At 50.2% G+C, this 25481-nt stretch overlaps 1 protein-coding gene across 1 annotated transcript; it reads right to left on the bottom strand.

The window, feature by feature from the left end:
• On the bottom strand, positions 1-25481 carry LOC140207278 (uncharacterized). The gene is made up of 9 exons (XM_072275752.1): positions 25414-25481; positions 22600-22719; positions 16816-16935; positions 11927-12046; positions 10842-10958; positions 9531-9713; positions 4333-4475; positions 1420-1483; positions 1-830 (listed from the first exon to the last, which is right to left on the bottom strand). Exons 1-9 carry the CDS (start codon positions 25478-25480, stop codon positions 823-825), a joined length of 942 nt encoding a protein of 313 aa, XP_072131853.1. The 5' UTR covers position 25481; the 3' UTR covers positions 1-822.

The raw sequence follows: 25481 nt of genomic DNA, 5'->3' as shown, positions 1-25481 counted from the left end.
GTACCGCACTGAAGCCTCGTTATAATTGTACAAAAGGTCGGTGAGGCCGCGCTGTGAGTTCGGTGTTCAGTTCTGGTCGCGCTGCTGTAGGAAAGATGTCACTGAGCTGGAAAGAGCGCAGAGGGAGATTTACGAGGATTTTGCCGGGACTGGAGGTTCTGAGTTATGGACAGAAGGCAAGAAGGATGGGACTTTGTTCCTTGAAGAGTAGGTATGAAGCCAGGAGAGGCACATACAGGGTGAATGTGCACAGTCTTTTTCCTTTGTGTTGGTGAACTGAGGGCCAGTGCGCACAGAATTGAGGCGAGAGCGGGTGGAGGGAACCGAGAAAGGAGAGGCGGAGAATGGGCTCCGAGGAGGAGAGGAAGAGGGAGAAAGGGAATGAGTTAGAGAGAAGAAGGGGAAGAAGAGAAGAGGAGTAGAAAGGGGGTGTAACTGGGCGGGAGCGGGGGAGAGCGGCACAGGGAGGGGAGAAGTGTGGAGTAGATGGGGAGAGTGTGAGTAGTGGGGGAGAATGGCGATGCGAGTTGAGGAGGAGAATAGGATAGGATGGAGGGCAGAGAGGGAGGGGATGGATGAAATGATGGGGAGTGAGAGTAGGGTAGATTGAATGGGGAGACGTGGGGTGTCGTCAAATGATTGAAGTCGGCCCGTCAGGTTCTTGACAGAGACCTTGGGTCGCTTCAGGAATATCCGGGTATAAAAATGCAGACTTCTCGCAGATGAATCTGTGTTTCCTTTTACAAATGTTACTCCGTGGGTCCGAGTCGCAATTACTGTAGGTGGGGGATCCATGGGACATCTTGTACAGAAGATAAGAGGTCACATTCCTATCAAAGAGGGTTAGACAATTTCAACAGTACAAAACAGATCCAGCAGGCAACCGGAGCCCGTCGCCAAACTAATCCGACTAATCTGCGCTCTCCCCACAGCTCCTTGTCAGTCTCTAAACTAATCCCATGACACCGTGCTCTCCCAACAGCGCCGAGTACATCGCCGTGCGAATCCCACTACACCACTCTCTCCGACAGTACCGAGTCAGTTTCCAAACTAATCCCACTCTACCACCCTCTCCCGCCAAACCTGCATCAGTCAACAGACTAATCCCACTGTCGCACACTCCCTAAAACCCTGTGTCAGTCTACAAACTTATCCCACTGTCGCACACTCCCTAAAACCCTGTATCAGTCTCCAAACTTCTCCCCACACTCTCTCCCCACAGATCTGTGTCAATACTCAAACTAATATCAGTGCCCGACTCTCTCCCCACGGACCTGTGTCAGTCTCAGAACTTATCCCACAGACCCACTCTTTCCCCACGGCCTCGTGTCAGTCTAAAAAATGACCCCACTGTCCGACTCTTTCCCTACGGCCTCGTGTCAATCCCACACCAACGACCCGTAACAGTCCAAACCTCACCCGTCTGCGCATTTTCCAATCCAGTAGATCCGTGTTCATCGTCGGTAGAATTGGAAACAAAATCCTGTGAAATAAAATCCCTTCGATTACTGTGCATGTAACGCCCTGGGAAATGTTACTGCTGATGTAATGGTTTCTCTGCAGCAGCAGTGTTTTGGGGTTTTATTGTTGTTTAGTGCGATCGTGAACAATAGCCAGATCAGAAATGCTGCTCAAGTCAACTAGTTCCCAGAGAGAACTCGGAAAGGCCAAACAGGTGGTTCACTGCTGCTCAGCGATAAAACATAAAAATATCATATATACACTTCAGAAAAATAAAGAAATGTAGTAGAATACTGGAGTCCTGACGATTACGATGGACTCTGCTGGAGAGAGACAATTATGTTGCCCTCCTGTAAAGGATCCGGCCTGGACACTGGGTCGAAGGGCCTCTGCTGGTAGCTCTGGATCACGACAGTCTTTAACTTCTGTTATCTTTCACCTGGCCATGTGGGTTCTGGCCCAGCCCCTTTCCTTTTTTTGGAATTCCTCCAATTACCTGCTCGTCTCCTCATTTGCGCCCACCTGTTTCTAATTTTCAGTCATTACCCCGCTCATTTCAACCCCGCCTTGACTAGCATTCTCTGCCAGTTCGTCCCAGTTCTGACCTGTGTCGTTCCAGTCTGTCATCACGGCTTCTGCCAACCGATTTTGCCTGATTCTGTGTTTTGGGTTTTGCCCGTTCTTGTACCTGATTCTTGCCTGTGCGCTCTGGATTTGTCTGCTGTCGCCTGACTGCCTTTTCTGGTTAAGACCTCTGCCTGCCATTACGGATTCGTGCCTGCCTTCTGTTTTTGAAAGACTGTTGCCTTTCTGGTCGCTAATAAATCCTGGTGTAAAAAGTATTCATTGGTCTGCACTTGAGTCCCACCGAAACTCGACACGTCCATAATTCAAAGAAATTGAAGGATAAGTTTTCAGGGCTACAAAATGTGGCGGGAGCACTTGGAACTAACAACTAATCCCTATCGGGATAAAACAGCGCCTGTTTTTGTTTCTGTTTTTTTTTTTTCCCGCACTTTTTTCCGGCAGTTTAAGGATTAAGTCCAGCCGGAACATAACTCACAAGCGCTCTTGAAAGTCAGGTATTAACCCTACCTGCGAAAAACCAAGCATTGCCATCCGGGTCTCCTTCATGATCGCTTATGAAGAAGCATGTGACTTCCCTCCCAGAGAGGATAGGAGTTTGTGCACCCGGCTCTTGAAGGCTTGGACCCATCGTCGCAGTTGTTTCCAACCACAGCATCTGGAAGGCTGTTCCACATTCTGATCGCACAGTGAAGGAAGCTTCTATCCAGTGTCTCGCATCAGGCATAGAAAGAGCATGAGCATGCACAGATAAACTAGATCGTGCGGTGCGCCGTCTCTCAGAAGCTGAAGACAGCATGACGCGAGGTTCTGCAGGGCTGTGGCTGGTCTGCATTTTGTATAACACAGCAGCTGCAGCAGGCTGTCGTCTGTGCTGGAAGCTGCTGACAGATAGATTCTCTCGAGCTGTTCTGACTAGAGATAATCGGCCCTTGGGAATGTGTGGCCTCCGACGATGGGGATGGTTTAATTTCTTGTGTGTCCGGGAGGCTGGGTTCGATGGCTTTTGTTCGAGAAAAGATGCAGAGAGACGATGCCAGAACGGGGAAGGCGGAGACTGCAGGCTTGAGCGGACTTGGAATGGCGTCGAGAGGTGACGACGCCCGTGGGAAATCGATGGAGAACGAACGGACGGGAAAAGAGTGAGCTACAGCGAGCGCTTTAGACTGTTTCATTAAAATGGGCCCTTTTTCTCTTTGTTTTCGATGCTAACCCTACAGTTAAATTAAGAACCCTGAAGCTCTATCGTTTACTTGCATACGGTGCACTGCTCGTTATTTCGTGGGATTGATTTGTAACCGGGCAACACATCACGGTACATCCACACAAACGAGATTTCTCAGTTTGGCCGGGCCGGAGGCAGTGTTCCCCCCGACCCCCAGACAAACGCATGCTGGTCGAACCTGAGGGTAACAATTACCCTCTCTCCATTCCTGACGGCAGGAAAAAGTGAAGAGGTGGGACAGAGATGGAATGACCCAGCGTCTGATCCTTGGACTGCGTGATGGGACTTTGTGGAGGGAGATTCACTCTGTGTCTGACCCCGGTACTGTGTGATGGGGCGGTGTGGAGGGACTTAATTCTGTCAGACTCAAAAAGCTCTATATTTGTACCGTGGAGAGCATTCTGACAGGCTGTATCACTGTCTGGTATGGAGAGGCTACTGCACACGACCGACAGAAGCTGCAGAAGGTTGTAAATCGAGTCAGCTCCATCTTGGGAATTAGCCTACAAAGTACCCAGGACATCTTCAGCGAGCAGTGTCTCAGGAAGGCAGCGTCCATTATACAGGACCTCCAGCACCCTGGGCCCATGGCCTTTTCTCACTGTTACCATCAGGTAGGAGGTACAGGGAGGCCTGAAGGCACACACTCAATAATTCCAGAACAATTTATTCCCCTCCGCGATCCGATTCCTGAATGGACTTTGAAGATTTGGACATTACCTCACTTTTTATAATGTACAACATTTGTTTATGCATTTTAAATAATTAATATACGTGATTGATTTAATTGTTTATTTTTTCATTATGTTTTATATTTTTATTATTCTCTCTCTCTCTCTCTGCTGGATTATGTGTTGCATTGAACTGCTGCTGCTAAGTTAACAAGTTTCACGTCACATTCCGGTGACAATAAACCTGATTCTGATTCTGATTCTGGAGGGAGTTCCACTCCGTGTCTATCCCCGGGATGTGTGAGGGACGGTGTGCAATGATTGAATCTTTGTTAAACCCCGAGAGTGTGTGATTGTTCTCCATATCGCTTCTCACGGTGTGACACATACCTTTTCCTTGTTTGAATTGATTTCGAGGAGACTTGCATCAACGTTTGAACAATGATTCCTCGCTGCATCATAAGATTTCTCCAAGGTGGATATGAAATAACACCGATCTGCGTTTTCGGTCCAGTTCCCAGGACAGCTTTCCTCTGCAAATCAGGAACGAAGAACAGTGAATCTCCCTCCATTGCTCCCATCGCACCGACTGGAATGAGAAAAAGTCAGCCTCCCTCCACAACGTCCCATCCCGGATTCAGACAGCAGGTGTCGCTGTTTTCACTCCGTCCCGTCACATACCCTGGCATAGAGTGAAGCTTCCTCCACTCCGCCCCATCACACACTCTCGGGGTTTGACACAGAGTGAAGCTCCCTCCACACCGTCCCATCACGCACCCTCAGGGTCAAACAAAGTGTGAAACCCCCTGCACACCGTCCCGTCACAAACTTCCGGGGTCAGACATAGAGTGAATCTACCTCTACGTTGTCCCATCACACCATTCCGGGGTCAGGCACACACCTCCGCACCTTCCATTCACACCTACTAGGATCAGCAACAGAGCGAATCTCCCTCCATACCGTCCCATCACTCACCATCGTCGTCAGACAAACATGAAGATCCTTCCATACTGTCCCATCACACAATCCCGGGATCAGACACAGAATGAAGCTCCCTCCACACCGTCCCATCACACACTCCAGGGAACAGACACAAAGTTAAACTCCCTCCACACCGTCCCATCACGCACTCTCAGGGTCAAACGCAGAGTGAAGCTCCTTCCACACCGTCACCTCACAATCCCGGGGTCAGACACAAAGTGATACTCCCTCCAGTCCATCCCATCTAACAATCCCGTGGACAGGCATTAAGTGAGCTCCGTCCACAACATCCAAACACACAACACGTTCTCAGACAGAGTGGAACACTTCCACACCTTTCCATCACAGACTACAAGGATCAGCTTTAGGGTGATACTTCCTCCGTGGCATTCCATCTCACTCACACTGTGTCAGTCACAGAGTGAAGCTCCTTCCACAGCATCACTTCACAGCCCACAGAGGTTAGACGCAGATTGACACTCCCTCCGTACAGTCCCATCACACTCCCAGGTGTTGAATACAGTCTGAGCATCGCTTTGCATTGTCCCATCAGACACTCCTGGTATAATACAGAGTGATTTCCCTCAGCACTCTCCCAAGACACAAGTAGATAGGGTCGTAAAGAGAGTTTTTGGTACATTGGCCTTTATTAATCAAAGTATTGAGTATAAGAGCTGGAATGTTATGATGAAGGTTGTATAAGGCATTGGTGAGGCCGAATCTGGAGTATTGTGTTCAGTTTTGGTCAACAAATTACAGGAAGGATATAAATAAGGTTGAAAGAGTGCAGAGAAGGTTTACAAGGATGTTGCCAGGACTTGAGAAACTCAGTTACAGAGAAAAGGTGAATAGGTTAGGACCTTATTCCCTGGAGCGTAGAAGAATGAGGGGAGATTTGATAGAGGTATATAAAATTATTATGTGTAGATAGATTGAATGCAAGCAGGCTTTTTCCACTGAGGCAAGGGGAGAAAAAAAAACAGAGGACATGGGTTAAGGGTGAGGGGGTCGAAAGTTCAAAGGGAGCATTGGGGGGGCTTCTTCACACAGAGAGTGGTGGGAGTATGGAATGAGCTGCCAGACGAGGTGGTAAATGCGGGTTCTTTTTTAACATTTAAGAATTAAATTGGACAGATACATGGATGGGAGGTGTATGGAGGGATATTGTCCGTGTTGCAGGTCAGTGGGACTAGGCAGAAAATGATTCGGCACAGCCAAGAAGGGCCAAAAGGCCTGTTTCTGTGCTGTAGTTTCTGTGGTTTCTATGGTTTCTAAGACAAATTACTGGGGTCAGAAACAGAGTGATGTTCCCTACATAGCTCCCATCGTTCACTCAATATATCAGTCAGGAGTGAAGTTCACTTCACAACGTCCCATCTTATTCAGCACTGTCCCATCACAGAATCCAGGGGACAAACACAGAGTAGAACACCCTTACACTGTTACATCATACCCACCCAGGGTCAGATACAGAGTGAAGCTTCCTCCACACCGTCCCATCACTCACCACCGTGGTCAGACATAGATTAAAATTCCTCCACACAGTCCTATCCAATACTCATGTGGTCAGACCAAGTGTGAAGTTCCCTCCATACCGTCCCATCACACACTCCCAGGGGCAGACACAGAGTGAATCTCCCTCCTTATCGTCCCATCACACACCCCGGCGTCAGTCTCAGTGTAAATGTCCCCACACACCGTCCCATCACACACTCCCGGGGTCAGGCACAGAGTGAAGCTCTTTCCACTACGTCCCATCACAGGCTGCCGGGGTCAGACAAAGAGTGAATCTCCCTCCACACCACCCCTTCGCACATTCCTCTGGTCAGACGCTGGGTGAAGCTCCCTCCATACAGTCCCATCAGACACCCCCATGCTCAGACACAGAGTGAAGCTTCATTCACACCATCCCAGCACGCACTCCCGGGTTCAGACACAGAGTGAATCTGCCTCCACACCGTCCTGTCACACAGTCAAGTGTCAGACACTGAGGGAATCTCTTTCAACACTGTCCCATCATGAATCCAGGGGACAAACTGAGAGTGAAACTCTCTTACACTGTTACATTATACCCACCCGTGGTCAGACACAGAGTGAAGCTCCCTCCACACTGTCCCATCACAAATTCCTGAGATCAGATGCGGAATGAAACCACCTCTGCATCACAGGCACCCGGATTCAGTTGAAGACTGCAACTCCCACGCCATCCAATCACACACTTCCTGACGGGTCAGCCATAAATTAGTGTTCTGTCCACACTGTCCCGTCACACACTCTCGGGGACAGTCTCTTCTCTCACGGTCCCATCATACCTTCCGGGTGTCACACACAGAGTGATGTTCCATCCGCACTGTCCCATCGCACACTTCCGGTTTCAGACACTGTATGATGCTCCTTCTACTCGGTCACATCACACAACACAGGGGTCAGAAAACGAGAGGAGCTCGCTCCCCAACGTCCTATCACACACCGCTGTTATCAGACACAGAGCGAAACACCATCAAGGCACGCGTCACTGTTCCCGTTGTCAGTCACACGCATGACCAGCCCCCACACAAACGCACTGATCCAACGCACCCTCCACACCGCCATAGCTTCCCATAACACGCACACGGTGCCTAACACAGAGTTCCTTCATACACAGACGGGGTGAGACACAGATTTAAGCTCCCGATACACGGTCAGATCACACACTAACACGGTCAGACGAAGATTGAACTTCTGTCTCAGCGGACGCAGCACACACACCAGGCGTCAGACGTGGAGTGAAGCTCCCTGCACACTGCCTTTCATACACTCCCGGGGTCAGACACTGAGTGAAGCTCCCGTCCACATTGTCCCATCACACACTCCCGGGGTCTGACACATAGTGATGCTCCCTCTACACTGTCCCATCACACTCTCCCGGGATCAGACACAGAGTGAAGCTCCCTCCACACCGTTTCATCACACGGTCCCGGGGTCAGACACAGAGTGAAGGTCCCTCCACACGTTCCGATCACACACTCCCGGAGTCAGACATAGAGTGAAGCTCCCTCCACACGTTCCGATCACACACTCCCGAGGTCAGACACAGAGTTTCGCTCCGTCTACAAAGCTTCGTCGCGAACTGCCTTGGTCAGACACAGAGTGAATCTCCCCCCGCACCGTTCCATCACACACTCCCGGGGTCAGACACAGAGTGAATCTCCCTCCACACCGTCCCATCACACACTCCCGGGATCAGACACAGACGGAATCTCCCTCCACACGGTCCCATCACACACTCCCGGGGTCAGACAGAGAGTGAAACTCTCTCTCCATGGCTTCATCACACATCCCACCGGTCAGACGTCGCGCTCTTCCGGGGTCAGATACCCGGTTTTACTCCTTCCACACCGTCTCAAACACAGAGTAAAGCTCGCTCCATAACACTTCCCACACACTCCCTGGCTCAGAGATCAGAGATCGCTCCACAAAGTCCCATCACACACAGCCTTGGTCAGACACATTGTGAATCTCCCTCTCCGCGATCCCATCGCACAGTCCAGCGTCAGACGCGGAAAGAAACTCCCTCAGCACACACGACAAGTGTCAGAGGGAGGGTGATTCTCCCTTTACAACTCCTCAACACACCACTGAGCAAAGTGTCAGGCACGGAGGAAAGCTCCCTCCACACTGTCCCATCACACACTGACGAGGCTAATACAATGTGAATCTCCCTCCTTACCTCCCATCACACACTCCCGTGGTCAAACACAGAATGAATCTCACTCCACACAATCCCATCACACACCGCCCAACCCGAGTCTAACAAAGTGTGAACCTCCCTCCTTACGTTTCATCACACACTCGCTGGTGAACCACAGAGTGAAGCTCTCTCTGAACAGTCCCCACACCCCCCTGTGTTCACACACAGAGCGAAGTTCCGCCTTCATCCTCCCATGGCACACTCACTGAGTCAGACTAACTTCACAACACCCAGTCACACAATCCGGTTTCACATAGTGAGAATGCCCCTCTGCACTGTCCCATCACATACTCCCGGAGTCAGACACAGACGCTTTCTCTTTCTAATAACCCATTACACACTCCGGGAATCAGATACACTGTGATTCTCCCTCCACACCGTCCTATCACACACTCGCGGTTTCCGTCAAAGAGTGAAGCCTCCTCTGCACCGTCCCGTCAGACACTCCAGGATTCAGAGTGAAACTCTCTCTCCGCCATGGCATAAAACCAATCAAGGGTCAGACATGGGGTGAATCTCTCTGGGCCCTGTCTGATCACACAACCCGCCTGTCAGACACAGAGTGAAGCTGGATCCATACCGACCCATCAGAGATTCCCGCAGTCAGATATGGAGTGAAGCTGTAATGTTACGTCTCACAATCCTGTGGTCAGACACAGAGTGAATCCACCACCAAAACGTCCCGTCACAGTCTCCTGGGTTCAGTGTCAGAGTGAAACTTCCTCCACGATCACACACTCATCCGTCAAACACAGAGGGAATTTCCTTCCATACCATCTCTTTACATACTCCCGATGTCAAGCACAGAGTGATGCTTCCTCTCTCTCTATCCCGCCCTGTGACGAGGAGCGGGTTAAAGAGGGGGATGATGCCTCACCTCTTCCGCTGATCAAGAATTCACAGATTTGAGCCATGCTGTCGTTGACCAATTTGTACTTCGTTTCCATCTGAGTGAACCGGTGACGGAGATCAGATATCTCAGACATCGTGGATTGAAGGGTTGAGTTTAACTCATGGCAGTTTCGGTCGAGGGTGGTCTGAGACTGACGAATCTGTGATACTGAGAGAGATGGTGAAGGATGTTCAGCGTTTACAGTGACACGTGAGTCAGCATTACGCTACCGCGCGGGTCACAGAGAGTGTTGTGTCAGTGTCACGTTAAGGTTGTCACAGTGAGAGGCGTCGGCCTGTCGTGTCATGCTGAGGTGTATATTAATGTGTCGGTGAAGGTTATGTTGTTGTCACAATGAGGGTCTGCGTCAATATCATGCGGGTTATATTCGAGTTGCTGTGAAGGACGTGGCGGTGTCACCGTGATAGGTGACTCTGTGCCCCGGCGACAGACGTGCCGGGCCACAATGCAGTGTACCTCGAGGTCACGGCGAGGGAAATGTCAGAGTAAGGGGCCTGGTACTGTCACGGTGAGTGGAGTATCTCTGTCATGGTGTGGGTGTGTTTGTCTCACAGAGAGGAATGTTTTTGTGTCACGGTGAGAGGCATGTCATTGCCACGGTGGTTGTAACAGTGTCAGGCTGAGGTGTTTTGGTATCACGCTAAGAGGTTTGCCCGTGTCAGAATGAGGTGTGGGTAATTGCCTCAGTGAGCGGTGCATCGGCGTTATGTTGAGCGGTGATACTGTCTCGGTCAGGGGTGTTACAGTAACTTCTGAGTCTTTGTCACGAGGCGGTGCGGATCACGTCGAGGAGCGTGAAGGTGTCAAAGAGTACGGTCCCTCAGCGTCACAGTGAAAACACGTCGGTGTCATTCTGAAGTGTGTTTCGCTGTTGCCTTCAGGAATTTGTCAGTAACACGGGCAGTGGGCATGTCGATGTTGCAGTGAGGGGTACGTTGCGGTCAGTGTTACCGCCATGTGTTTATCACGGCGATGTTCGTGTCCGTGTCACGGTTAGGAGTGTATCTGTGTCTCGTTGAAGGTCGTGACAGTGCTACGGTGACAGCATTGTTCATGTTATGGTGAATAGCGCGTCGGTGTCAGGATGAGTCTTGAATGTGTTACAGTGAAGGTCGTGTCTTTATCACGGTTAGGTGTTTGTCTGTGTTATGGTGATAGGTTTTAATCGGTGTTACGGTAAGGGGCGTGTCTCTGTCACTATGGTGTTTTACAATAACAGTTTGTTCCACTCTCTTTATTTATGGTCTGACTCCTCCCGGAGACCGTTCCACTCACGATGGATCGAGAGTCCGGCCACAATTATGATGAGGGCGGACGTAACTAAGCACAGTAGATAGATCTGACGGTGTGGTCTGTTTCCCATCTTCCGTTTCGACTCCTGTTCATGCGCACCTGTAGAGAGACCACTCGGCCATAACAGCAGAAGATATAGGAACAGAGGTCGGCCATTCCGGCCATAGAGTCTGCTCGGCCATTCAATCATGTGCTGATCTCATTCTTCCAGTCATCCCCACTCCCCTGCATACTCTCAATACCCATTGAAACGCTGGCTCATCGATAACCTATCCATCTCTGCCTTAAATGCACCCAATGCCTCGGCATCCACAGCTGCTCGGGGCAACAAATTCCACAGATTTACCACCGTCGGACTGATCCGCATCTCAGTTCTAAAAGGACGTCTTTCAATCCTGAAGTCGTACCTTCTTGTCCTGGAATCCCCTACCATGGGAAATAACATTTCCATATCTAATCTGTTCAGGCTTTTCAACATTCGGGACGTTTCTATGAGATTCCCCGTCATTCTCCTGATGTCCGGCGAAAACAGCCCAAGAGTTGCCAGATGTTCTTCATACAGAAACCCCTTCATTCCGGGAATCATTCTCGTTTATCTTCTCTGAAACCTGTCTTATGTCAGTATACCTCAGGAGCCAAGAACTGCACACACACACATCTAAGTGTGTCTCTCTAGTGCCTTTTGGTGCCTCAGCATCACTGCCTGCTCTTCCATTCTGCAGCTCTAGAAATGAATGTCAACATTTCACCACCGAGTGAACCAGCAGGTTATCAGAGTTTGTTATTTTTTTCACATTTCTGTAATTGTTTGCCCGCTTTGTTCTATTTTCACACATTGGATACATGACGGGCTAAACTCTGCCACTTCTCGAACTGTATCTGTGACTGATCCATATCGCATTGAATTATTTTGCCAGTTTTCAACATGACCCACAAGACCACCCATCTTCGTATCACGTACAACTCACCAACGCACCCATCCACAATCCCATCAAGATCATTTACATACGTCACAGGCAGGAGGTGGAATGAGCTCCCAGAGAAGTGGCGGAGAGAGATGAACTGACCTGTTTGCGCAGTTGTTGGCATCACTCCAGGTCCCGAGGCAATGGGAGGATCCTCATTGTCCTCGATGAGGGGTTTGTCCTTCCGAAAGTTCAGCTCTGAGTAGGTGGAGGTCAGGCCGACTGGGAGAGAGGGTCAGACAGGAAGATTAGGGAGGGAATGAGACAGCGGTAGAGAATGGAAGAGAGAGTCGCGGACAGACAGAAGAGATAGGAAGAGAGAGAAGAGCGAGAGGAGCAGTGGGGGGACAGGAGTGACAGCGAAAGTGAGGGGAGGGAGAGAGGAGGGAGACAGGGAGGCAGAGGAGTAGAGCGATGAACGGAGAGGGGGAGACAGCGAGAGAGGCGATAGCCGGGAAGATCCGAGAGGAATAATGGGGAGAGAGAGGGGAGTGACAGAGGCGGATACAGAGGGGGAGAGAGAGGTGAGAGAGTCAGGAATGGTGTGATAACAGGGAGAGGAGTGAGAGAGAGAGCGAAAGAGAAGGGGATCGAGAAGGGAGAGTGAGCGGCGGAGAAAAGTTGGAGAAGAATGGATTAGGGATAAGAAGCCAATTTGAGAGAAAGGTGAAAGAGCGAGGGGAAGTGCGTCGGGAGTTGGCATCCGTCCACGTCCCGATGAAAAGGGAGGATCCTCATTCTCATCGATAAGGGGTTCGTGTTTCCGAAAGTTCAGCTCTGAGACGGTGGAGATCAGGCCGACTGGGAGAGAGAGAGTCAGAGCGGCTGGTTAGGGAAAAAAATGAGACAGCAGTAGAGAATGAGAGAGAGGGTCGCGGAGAGAGGAAGAGACAGGAGTAATAGAGAGGGTGAAGCGTGGGTGAGAGAGCAGCTGAGAGACAGCGAGGCAAAAGTTTGGGAGAGTGGAGTGAGAGAGGAAAGACGGCGAAAGCGATGCACAGGGAACGGGAGAGAGCGATGGAGCAATAAGCGGGAAAATGAACGAGGTGAGAAAGGGGAGAGAGAGAGTGAGACACAGAGGGTCAGGGGAGAGGGTGCCGGGGAGACTGCAGAAAGACGGGAACAGTGAGAGGTGAGTGAAAGGTGCGAGAGAGAGCCAACGAGAGGGTGATTGGAAAGGAAGGGTGTGCGGAGAACTGTGGGAGAGGATAAAGACGAGCGAGAAGAGAATTTCAGAGAGGGGAAAGAGCGAGTGGAGACAGCGTCAGGGAGAGCCAGATAGAAGTGGATAGCGAGGTGGGGAAGACGTGGAGGGGAGATGACCGGGAAACGGAGGAACAGAGAGATTTGGGAAGATTGTGTGAGGTTCGGGAGAGGATAACCGTGATCGGAGAAGGGTGAAGATAAGGGGACTCTGATATGGAGGTGCGCTGGGAGCGGACCCAAATGCGAGGTAGAGACACTGAACAGAACTAGGTTTGTCAATAAAGCAAGAGAAGTGGGGACAAAGCGACACTGGACAGGACACAGTCCTGGACGAGACTAGGAAACCGAGACCTGAACGAAGAGCCAGGAACTTGGAACAAGGACAAGGACTCCGACCCGGAACCTGACTCGGGCTCGGTCTCCGGATCTAAACGAGGATAAGTCGCGGTTTCAGTACGTCGCGTGGCTACAGGACTGGACGTGAAACTCCTGCACAGGACGAGAACACAAAGCCTTGGCTTGGACTAGACGAGGTTAATGGACGTGGTTTGGACCAGGCAAGGTACTCTAGGGCTGGGCAAGGCACAAAGAAAGGACGAGACCCCGAAGCCTTGACTTGGTCATGGAAGATAGGAACGCAGAACACCGAGTCTCGGTTTTTTGGAGACAGGAACGCAGAGCACAGAGCCTTGGTCTTGTCAGACAGGAACATTCAACACAGAGCCGGGACCGCTCCTTGTGAACAGGACGTAGGGCCAGGACTCATAAATAGAACACAGAGAGACAGATTTTCACTCAAGGTAGCGGCAAACGGCCGGACCTACCTAGCGAGTGCATGGACATAGAGACGGTTCCCAACACAAGGTAGCAGCAAACGGCCGAAGCTACCTAGCGAAGGCGTGGACACAGAGACAGTTCCGAACAACGATAGACAGTCCCTTATCTAGACACAGCAAGGCTTTGGTCTTGCTCCGGCGGTAGAACATCACAGCGATACAGGCGAGGCTTCAATCGAGTCTTCAGGTGAAGGTAGCAGGCGAGGCTTTATGAGGAACGTGAAGGGAAGGGAAGGGAACAGTGCAGCAAAGAAGCTGACCCCAGGAGCTATTTAAGCAGCCAGCCCAGAATCAGAATCATGTGCCTCAATAAAGGCACACACGTGGACAAGGGAAAACCGGAAAACTTGGAACACGGATTGATAGACCGGACGGTGAACCGGAATGTAGTCTTCAAGGACCGCGCCATGACAGGCAGTGGGAGACAGTAGGGGAATGAGTTTGAGAGAAGGACAAAGTGATAGAGGAGGGGAGGGAGGGGGAGAGGATAGACAGAGATAGAGGAGACAGGGTAATAGAAGGGATGGGAGAAGAGTGAATTATAAGCATGCAGTTACATCCACAGATATAGATCACTTCATGGGAGTAGAACAAGATTAATGAATAACAGAATGCAGAATGAAGTGTCACAGTTACAGATGAAGAGCAGTACAGGCACACAATGAGGTACAAGGGCCACCAGGGCGTATATTGTGAGATCCAGGGTAGATCTGATCGTACTAGGGGATCGCTCAATATTCTGATAGCAGTGGGGTAGAAGCTGTCGTGGAGCATAGTGAAAAATGCTCTCGCATCTTCCCTCCGATGGGAAGGGGCGGGTGCAGAAGAGAGAATGTCCAGGACGGGCAGGGTGTTTCTCTGTTGCTGCTGGCTACAACACCGAGCTGGCAGGAATTGCAGGAGGGGAGGAGGAGGGGAGGCTGGTTTCTGAGCTGTGCTCAGTTCTTTGCACAGCGCTCTGCAGTTTTGTTTTGTTTGTTTTTTGTGTGTGTGGTCAGAGGCGGAGCGGCTTCTATATTTAGATTGAGGAACCAGAGCGGTTCATCAGAGCAGGGTAGTGGACGTGATGCTTGGGAACTCAACAAGGCATTTCATGTTACCACTTAGTAGTCTATTCTGTAGAATTATATGGAATACAGGGAGATTTGACTGAGTCTGGACTCGAGGGACTGAGTTATGGAGAGAGGTCAGGCAGGTTGGGACTTTAATTCTTGGAGCGGAGGGTTGACTTTACAGAAACGTAGAAAACCACGAGTGGTGAATGCGTGCAGTTATTTCCCCTGGACTTGGAGAATCAAATGTAAGAGGTTTCTTCTTTTATGTTACTGCGTAGTCTAATTAAAATGGCTTCTTTATTATGTTTTCATTGAAATTGCTTGTTTGTTATGTTATCTCCTGAGAAGGTCCTCCTGCTAGCAGTTGTTTGGAACATGTTACTAATAAGAGGGTGGACAAACCGATTGGCATAGATGTTATATTTCCTGTGTGTCTGTAAGTTAGTGTGATGCGCCGGTATTTGGGCACAAGGCGGGAGAGAGAGACAGAGGATGGATCAGGTTCTGTGAGTCCGCTAAAGCAGGTGGACCCCGAGCAGGAGACCGAGTTCCAGGGTGTTCGGTGGGGAGGGGAGCCGGAGACGGACTCGGATGGGGCGTCTGGTCGACCACCGTTGTTGGTCCCAGGCGGCAGGTCGAGGTGGTCGGAGGGGATCGCAAGCTGAAGAAGGAGGGTCCCGAGCTCCAACTGTTTGTGCACGAAGACGTTGAGCTATGATAAATGTTGCGCCTTTTATTTTCTTTTTATATTTTATTCTCTATTAATTATATAGTTCCAGAAATATCTATACACTGCAAAACATTTAATCGTATCTAGTGTATTGTCTGTTATTTGGGCGAGCTGGAGTACATCGCACTGCATCCACACAAACTATTACCCAGATTGGCGGAGCCAAGGTCTGTTTCCCTCGACGACAGCGAGCTAGGCGACACTGACGCTGGTCAGGGGGCTACACAAAGACCAGAGCGCACATGTCCAGGTTGAGTGGGGAAAGGGTTGTCATGGGGTGCCGAGTGATAACCTTTTGTTACCCAGATGGTGGCCAGTCTATGGAGCGGTCTTACAGAAGTGGTCGAGGCAGATGCATTAGATACTTGGACACAAGGGAGAATGGCACGTGTCCCCTCCAGAATCACGTCATCAGCGTGACCTCTGACCTGATTGTGCAGTGGTTGGCAGCCCGCCGCGGCCCGAGGCAATGAGAGGATCTTCGTCTTCAGAGATGCGGGGTTCCTCTTTCTGAAAGTTCAGCTCTGAGTAGGTGGAGGTCAGACTGTCTGGGAGAGAGAGTCGGACAGACAGATAAGGAAGAGAGTGAGAGCCGTAGAGAACGGGGGAGTGAGTCGTGGAGAGGGAGAAGAGACAGAAAGAGAGAGAAGAGAGAGAGGAACAAGTGGCGTGGGGTGGGGAGAGGAGTGAGAGCGAAAGAGAGGGGAGGGAGAGAGGAGAGAGACAGGGAGGCAGAGGAGTAGAGCGATGGACGGCGAGGGCGAGACAGCGAGAGAGGTGATATTCGGGAAGATCAAAGAGAAATAATGGGGAGAGAGTACGGGTGACAGAGGCGGAGACGGGGGTGGGAGATGGGAGAGAGTCGGAAACAGTGTGAGAACAGGGAGAGGTGAAGGAGCGAGGAGAAAGTGTCGGGAGAGGGAGAGAGGGTGGATAGAGAGAAGGAGAAGGGGTGAAGGGAGATTAGAGGCCATTTATGGACAGAGAGAGGTGGGAAGACCGGGAGGGGCAACGGGGAAGGATGAGAGGGAGCGAAGGGAGAGGGAAAGAGCGAGAGGGGAAATAAACTCGCAGAGAAGTGGTCCAGGCATTCAAGAAATTCGAAAACCTTGCGAGGATGACATCTGATGCTTCCAGAATGGCGTCAGTACGGTGAACCCTGACCTGTTTGCGCAGTTGCTGGCATCCATCCAGGTCCCGATGCCATGGGAGGATACTCATCCTCGACGATAAGGGATTCGTCTTTCCGAAAGTTCAGCTCTGAGTAGGTGGAAGTCAGGCCGACTGGGAGAGAAAGAGTCAGAACGGCTGATTAGAGAGAGAATGAGACAGCGGTAGAGAATGGGAGACAGAGTCATGGAGAGAATGACGAGACAGGAGAAAGAGAAAGGGGTAAGCGAGGGGAAGAGAGGAGATGAGAGACAGCGCGACAAATGGTTTGGGTGAGTAGGGAAATATACAGAGAGGAAAGACGGTGAAAGCGATGGACAGAGACAAAGAGAGAGTGATGCGGTAATGGGCGGGGAAATGCAAGAACAGTGGGGAAAGAGACCGAGGTGAGAAAGGGGAGAGAGAGAGTGAGCGACAGAGGGGGGAGGTTACAGTGTGCCGGGGGAATGTGCAGAAAGACGGGAACAGTGAGAAGAGAGAGAAAGGTGCGAGAGAGTGCCAAAGGGAGGGTGATTGAGAAGGGAGGGTGTGCGGAGAACAGTGGAGAGGGATGAGGAAGAGAGAGAAGAGAATTTGAGAGAGAGGAAAGAGAGAGCGAGAGAGCGTTGGAGAGACAGACATAGAGGTGGATAGGGAGGAGCGGAAAATGTGGAAGGGAGATGAGCGGCAATCATGGAGACAGAGCGAGGTGGGAAGAAAGGGTGGATTTCGGGAAGGGATAACAGTGAGCGGAGACGGCGAAGATAAGGGGACAGTGGGAGACAGTAGGCGAAAGAGTTTGAGCGAGAGGCAGGGTGATAGTGGAAGGGAGAGAGGATGAAGCCTGGAATGGAGAGCATGCCTCATGAGAATAGATTGAGTGAACTCGGTCTTTTTTTCCTTGGAGCGACGGAGGATGAGAGGGGACTTGACAGAGTTGTGAAATACAATGAGAGGCATTGATCGTGTGGATAGTCAGAGGCTTCTACGAGAGGGCATAGTTTTAAGGTGCTTCGAAGTAGGTACAGAGGAGATGTCAGGGGTAATTTTTGTACGCAGAGAGTGGTGAGTGCGTAGAATGGGCTGCCGGCGGCTGTGGTGGATGCGGAAACGATAGGATCTTTTCAGAATCTCCTGGATGCCTACATGGAGCTCAGAAAAATAGTGGGGTAAGGGTAGTCCTAAGGGAGGGAGATGTTCGGCACAGCTTTGTGGGCCATAGGACCTGTATTGTGCGGTCGTTTTTTTTTTTTTTTATGTTTCTATGTTTTCCAAGATATCCTGAAGTGGGAGGGTGAGGAACCAGAGGTCGTGGTACATATAGGTACCAATGACGTAGCTAGGAAATGGCAGAGGTCCTGAAAGGAGAATATAGGGAGTTAGGAAGGGAGTTGAGAAGAAGGACCGCAAAGGTAGTCATCTCGGGATTACTGCCTGTGCCACGCGACAGTGACAGCAGGAATGCGATGAGGTGGAGGATAAATGCGTGGCTGAGGGATTGGAGCAGGGGGCGGGGATTCAAGTTTTTGGATCATTGGGACATCTTTTGGCGCAGGCGTGACCTGTACAATAAGGACGGGTTGCACATGAATCCTAGGGGGACCAATATCCTGGCAGGGAGATTAGCGAAGGCTACTGAGGTGACTTTAAACTAGAATGGTTGGGGGTGGGAATCAAATTAAAGGGACTAGGAGAGAGGAGGTTAGTTCACAACAGGGGGATGGGAACCAGTGCCGAGAGACAGAGGGGTGTAAAGTGAGGGTAGAAGCAAAAAGTAGTAAGCTGAAAAGTAAAAGTGGCAGGCCGGCAAATGCAGGGCAAAAATCAAAACGGCCACTTTTCAACATAATTGCATAAGGGCTGAGTGTGTTGTAAAAGCAGCCTGAAGACATTGTGTATCAGTGCAAGGAGCATTTGTAACAAGATGGATGAATTAAAAGTGCTGATTTTTATTAATGAATATGATATAGTTGGGATCACAGAGACATAGCTCCAGGGTGACCAAATATGTGAGCTCAACATTCAGGGGTATTCAATATTCAGGAGGGACAGACATGAAAGAAAAGGAGGTGGGGTTGCATTGCTGTTTAAGGAGGAGATTAACGCAACAGAAAGGAAGGACATTATCCGGGAGGATGTGGAATCGATATTGGGAGAGCTGCATAACACTAAGGGGCAGAAAACGCTGGTGAGAGTTGTGTACAGGCCACCTAACAGTAGTAGTGAGGTTGGGGCTGGCATTAAACAGGAAATCAGAAATGTGTGCAATAAAGGAACAACAGTTATAATGGGAGACTTCAATCTACATGTAGATTTGGTGAACTAAATTGGTAATGGTGCTGAGGAAGAGGATTTCTTGGAACGTGTGTGGGATGTTTTTTTTTGAACCAACATGTCGAAGAAAAAAACTAGAGAGCAAGCTATTCTAGACTGGGTTTTGAGCAATGAGGAAGGGTTAATTAGCAATCTTGTCTGAGAGGCCCCTTGGGTAAGAGTGACCATAATATGGTGGAAATCTTCATCAAGATGGAGAGTGACATAAACAAGGGTAACTTTCAAGGTATGAGACGTGAATTAGCTAAGACAGACTGGCAAAAGATACGTAAAGGGTTGACGGTGGATATGCAATGGTAAGCATTTAAAGATCGCATGAAAGAATTGCACCAATTGTTCATCCCAGTTTGGAAAAATAATAAATCAGGGAAGGTAGTGCACACGTGCTAACAAGGGAAATTAGGGATAAAATCAATTCCAAAGAAGATGCATGCAGATTAGCCAGAAAAAGCGGCTCACCTGAGGACTGGGAGAAATTTAGAGTCCAGCAGAGGAGGACAAAGGGCTTAATTAGGAAATGGAGAAAGCATTATGAGAGAAAACTGGCAGGGAAAATAATAACTGACTGTAGAAGATTTTTACATATGTAAAAAGAGAAAGATTGGTTCAGACAAACGTAGGTCCCTTACAGACAGAAACAGGTGAATTGATTATGGGGAACAAGGACATGGCAGACCAATTGAATAACTACTTTGGTTCTGCCTTCACTATGGAGGACATAAATAATCTTCTGGAAATAGCCCGGGACAGAAGGTCCAGTGAAATGGAGGAACTGAGGGAAATACATGTTAGTAGGGAAGTGGTTTTAGGTAAATTGAAGGGATTAAAGGCAGATAAATCCCCAGGGCCAGATGGTCTGCATCCCAGAATGCTTAAGGAAGTAGCTCAAGAAATAGTGGATGCATTAGTGATAATTTTTCAAAACTCTTTAGATTCTGGACTAGTTTCTGAGGATTGGAGGGTGGCTAATGTAACCCCGCTTTTTTAAAAAAAGGAGTGAGAGAGAAACCGGGGAATTATAGACCGGTTAGCCTAACATCGGCGGTGGGGAAAATGCTAGAGTCAGTTATCAAAAATGTGATAACAGCACATTTGGAAAGCGGTGAAATCATCGGACAGAGTCAGCATGGATTTGTGAAAGGAAAATCATGTCTGATGAATCTCATATAATTTTTTTGAGGATGTAACTGGTCGAGTGGATAGGGAAGAACTAGTGGATGTGGTATATTTGGATCTTCAAACGACTTTTGACAAGGTCCCACAAAGGAGATTAGTGTGCAAACTTAAAGCACACGGTATTGGGGGTAAGGTATTGATGTGAATAGAGAATTGGCTGGCAGACAGGAAGCAAAGTGTGGGAATAAACGGGACCTTTACAGAATGGCTGGCAGAAACTAGTGGGGTACCGCAAGGCTCAGCGCTGGGACCCCAGTTGTTTACAATATATATTAATAACTTAGATGAGGGAATTAAATGCAGCATCTCCAAGTTTGCGGACAACGCGAAGCTGGGCGGCAGTGTTAGCTGTGAGGAGGATGCTAAGAGGATGCAGGGTGACTTGGACAGGTTAGGTGTTTTTAGGCAAATTCATGGCAGATGCAAATTAATGTGGATAAATGTGAGGTTATCCACTTTGGTGTCAAAAACAGGAAACAGATTATTATCTGGATGGTGGCCGATTAGGAAAAGGGGAGGTGCAACGAGACCTGGGTGTCATTATACACCAGTCATTGAAAGTGGGCATGCAGGTACAGCAGGCGGTGATAAAGGCGAATGGTATGCTGGCATTCACAGCAAGAGGATTCGAGTACGGGAGCAGGGAGGTACTACTGTAGGTGTACAATGCCTTGGGAGACCACACCTGCAGTATTGTGTGCAGTTTTGGTCCCCTAATCTGAGGAGCGACATTCTTGACACAGAGGGAGTAAAAAGAAGGTTCACCAGATTGATTTCTCGGATGGCAGGACTCTCATCTGAGGAACGACTGGATCGACTAGGCTTATACTCGTTGGAATTCAGCAGACCGAGGGGGGATCTTATTGAAACGTATAAAATCCGAAAGGGAATGGACAGGCTGGATGCAGGAAGATTGTTCCCGATGTTGAAAAAGTCTAGAACGAAGGGTCACAGTTTGAGGATAAAGGCGAAGCCTCTTAGGACCGAGATTAGGAAAAAAATTCTTCATACAGAGAGTGGTGAAGCTGTGGACTCCTCTGCCACAGGAAACAGTTGAAGCCAGTTTATTGGCTAAATTTAAGAGGGAATTTAAAAGGGATCATGGGGTATGGAGGGAAGGCTGGTACAGGGTTCTGAGTTGGATGATCAGCCATGATCATAGTGGATGGCGGTGCAGGCTCGAGGGCCAGATGGCCTACTCCTGCACCTATTTTCTATCTTTCTATGTTGCTGTCTTTCTATAGAGAGAGAGAGAAAGTGTGGACTGGTAAGTGAGGGATTCAGGAGAGAGTTTAGGAAGTGCGGTGGACGATAGACGAAAGAGAGAGATCCTGGATGGCCTGTTACCCAGGGAGAGTTGTCGGTCTAATTCCAGCGGGAAGGACAGATCAGGCACGGGCTCTAGATGTAATCTACGTGGACTTTAATAAGTTCTCAGATGGGACACTACTCTGGAATATGATGGTACAGGAGTCTGGAGGTCGCCTTGAAGTTGTACGGTGACGCCGCACTTGTTCAGTGTTGGTCGCCCGGGTACCGGAAAAGCTACAGAGCTGGGAGGTTTAGGAGGAAGTTGGACTCGGGGGAGTGACGCATGGGGAGAGGTTGGGCAGTTCGGGACTTTATTCCTTGGAGCGCAGAGGTGACCTTACAGAGTTGTAAAAAATAACGAGAGGCACAGGCAGGGTGAACGAGCACAGATGCTCCTCAGGTCCGGGGTATCCGGAAGCAGAAGCCATAGGATTTAGCTGAAATTCAGTCGTGAGGAGGGAGAGAGATGAGGAAACGGCGTGGCTAGGAGAGTGTTAGACAGAATGAAAATGGCGAGAGTGGTGCAAAAGAAATAGAGGGGAATAAATAGAGGAGGAGAGAATGTAGGGACGGATTGTGGGGGGGGGGTCGACGGGAAGTGTGGGAGAGATGGGGAGAAAGAAAGGCACAGATGGACAGAGGTTTGTAGGAGAGTGGTGGGGGAGAATCTGGATGCAGAGGAACAGAATGGGGTAAGAGAAGCGTGGCTTTACTGAAAAGTATAAAACCACGAGCGGTGAATGCTTACAGTTACCTTCCCTGGACTTGGAGAAAGGACCAGAGCGCACAGGTCCAGGTTGAGTAGGGAACGGGGTTTAATTAGGGTGCGAGTGATAATCTTTTGTTACCCAGATGGTGGTTAGTCTGTGGAGTAAACTTAGAGAGGAAGTGGTCGAGGCAGATGCATTAGAAACCCGGACACATATGGAGTATGACACGTCAGCCCTCCAGAATGACGTCATCACCGTGAACTCTGACCTGATTGTGCGGTGGTTGGTAGCCCGCCGGGTCCCGAGGCAATGAGAGGATCTTCGTCCTTATCGATACGGGGTTCCACTTTCCGAAAATTCACCTCTGAGTAGGTGGAGGTCAGACAGTCTGGGAGAGAGAATCGGACAGGCAGATAAGGAAGAGAGTGAGATCGGTAGAGAATGTTGGAATGAGTCGCGGAGATACAGAAGAAACGGGGAGATAAAAGAGAAAGAGGGGAACCAGTGAGGGGGAGATCGGGTGAGAGAGCGAAAGACAGAGGAGGGAGACTGGAGAGGGACAGGGAGGCTTAGGATGAGAGCGATGAACTGAGAGGTGGAGACAGCGATGGGGGCGATGGGCGGGAAGACGCGAAGGAAAGAATGGGGAAGGAGAAAAGGGTGAGAGAGGCGGCGACAGAGGTGGAGAGAGAGAAGAGAGAGTCGGGAATACTGAGAAAACAGGGAGAGGTGTGAGAGAGAGCGAAAGAGAAGGGGATTGAGAAGGGAGAGTGAGGGGAGGAGAAAAGTTGGAGAGGGATGAGGAAGAGAGAAGAAACCAATTTGAGAGAGAGGTGAAAGAGCGAGAGGAAAGAGCGTCAGGGACAGGGAGAGAAGGCGGGTGGAAAGGAGGAGAAGGCACGAGAGGAGATTAAAGACAATTTAGGGACAGAAAGAGGTGGGAAGACCGGGAGAGTTGGACTGGGTGGGATGAGAGGGAGCGGAGAAGAGGGACAGAGCGCGAGGGGGAGACCGAGAGTGGTAGAGACGGTGACTGTCATAGGGCAGAGACGGGGTTGAGAAGGGGCAATGAGAGAGGGCGAAGAGAAGGGGACAGTGGGAGACAGGGAGGAGGGGATAAAAGGAGAGAGAGGAGAGAGTGGGAGCAGGTGAGGAAGGGGGGAGAAACGAAAGAGGGAAACGACAGCGGTGTAGGAAATAGAGACCACTCGCCCCCAACAGAACTCGCTCCTCATTGCCCTTTCCTCCACACGGACCCTTCCTACAGCACTCGATCCTCATTCCATCCCACGGCGCTCGATATATACCGCTTCTCCGACGGCGCACGATCCTCAGAAAACCTCCTACCGAATTCCTCCTCATCCCCAACGCAACTTCCTCACCGACCTTCCCAGAGAGTTCATCGCTTCCACACGCTTTCCCGTCTACTAATTCTCAAACAGGGAATCACGAGGGTGAATTATGAGCTTGCCCTGAGATCTCCCAACACCAATGGACACATCAGCTAAACAGAGTCAAACCACCAACCTGAAACTCACACCATCTCTCCGGACCCACGGCTCAGAAAGGGTCGTGACGTTAAGTTCCTGTACAATCGATTCAGCTATTCAGATTCAGCTGGGGACACAATACTGAGAGTTGGAAACAGGGTAAGGCATCCGCCAACCGTTCCGCCACACAGTCCCGGGTTCAGACACAGAGTGAATTCCCTCTACGCTGTACTGGCACATACTCCCGGGGTCAGACAAAGATCACCTTCCATCCAGACCTCCAATCACACACTCTTAGGCTCAGAAACAGAGTGAATAGCCTCCACGGCATCCAATCACACTCTTCCGGCGTCAGACACAGGGTGAAGCTCCCTCCATACTATCCCATTACAAATTCCCGGATTTAGAGCCACAGTGAATCGCGCTACACACCTTCCGATCATTTACCACCGGAGTAAGACAAAGAGCGAATCCCCCTGCACCCCGTCCCATTACACACACCCGGTTTCAGAGGCCATCTCCCTCAATACCGTCTCATCACACAGTCCCAGTGTGAGACACAGAGTGAAGCTCTCTCTACAGCATCCAGTCACACAGATCCGGGGTCAGACGCAGACACTCCTGGAGTCAGACAGAGCGAAATTCGCTCCACACCATAGCATCACACATTCTCGGGGTCAGGGAAAGAGTGAGTGCTCCCTCAACACCGTCCCATCACAAAATCCCGGGATTAAACAGAGAGTGAAGCTCCCTCTACACTGTCCCATAACAACCTCCTGGTTTAGACAGAGAGAAAGCTCCCTCTGCACTGTCCCATCACACACTCCCGGGTTCAGGCACAGAGTGAATCTCCCTCCACACCGTCCCATCACACACTCCCGGGGTCAGACACAGAGTGAATCTTCCTCCACACCGTCCCATCACACACTCCCGGGGTCAGACACAGAGTGAATCTCCCTCCGCACCGTCCCATCACACACTCCCGGGGTCAGACACAGAGTGAATCTCCCTCCGCACCGTCCCATCACACACTCCCGGGGTCAGACATAGAGTGAATCTCCCTCCGCACCGTCCCATCACACACTCCCAGGTTCAGGCACAGAGTGAATCTCCCTCTGCACTGTCCCATCACACACTCCCGGGGTTAAACAGAGAGTGAAGCTCCCTCCACACCGTCCCATCACACACTCCCGGGGTTAAACAGAGTGAATTCTATCGACGCAGTCCGATCACATATACACCGAGTTCATTTCTCTCCACATTGTCCCATCACACAATACTGGGTTCAGACACAGAGTGAATCTCCCTCCACACCGTCCCATCACACATTCGCGGGGTCAAATCCAGAGCGTACCTGCCTCTACACCGTCCCATCACACACACCCGGGATCAGACACACATTGAAACTTCCTCCTCACCGTCCCATCTCACACTCCCGGGTCAGACACAGAGTGATGCTTTCTCCACACTGCCTTATCAAACGCTCCCGGGTTGAGACAGCGAATGAAGCTCCCTCCACACCGTTCAAGCACACATTCACGGGGTTACACACAGAGTAAAACTCCCTTTATCCTTCTCTCTGCCCCAGTCACCTCTGGATGGAGACCGTGAATCCGTTTCTGTGAACTTCACATTCATGTAAGTCTCGCTGTCCTCCATC

Source organism: Mobula birostris, chromosome 13 (genome assembly GCF_030028105.1).
Source record: "Mobula birostris isolate sMobBir1 chromosome 13, sMobBir1.hap1, whole genome shotgun sequence".
Classification (NCBI taxonomy): Eukaryota; Metazoa; Chordata; class Chondrichthyes; order Myliobatiformes; family Myliobatidae; genus Mobula; species Mobula birostris.
Note: the sequence above shows the minus strand (reverse complement) of the source record. Positions and strands in the feature narration are given on the sequence as shown.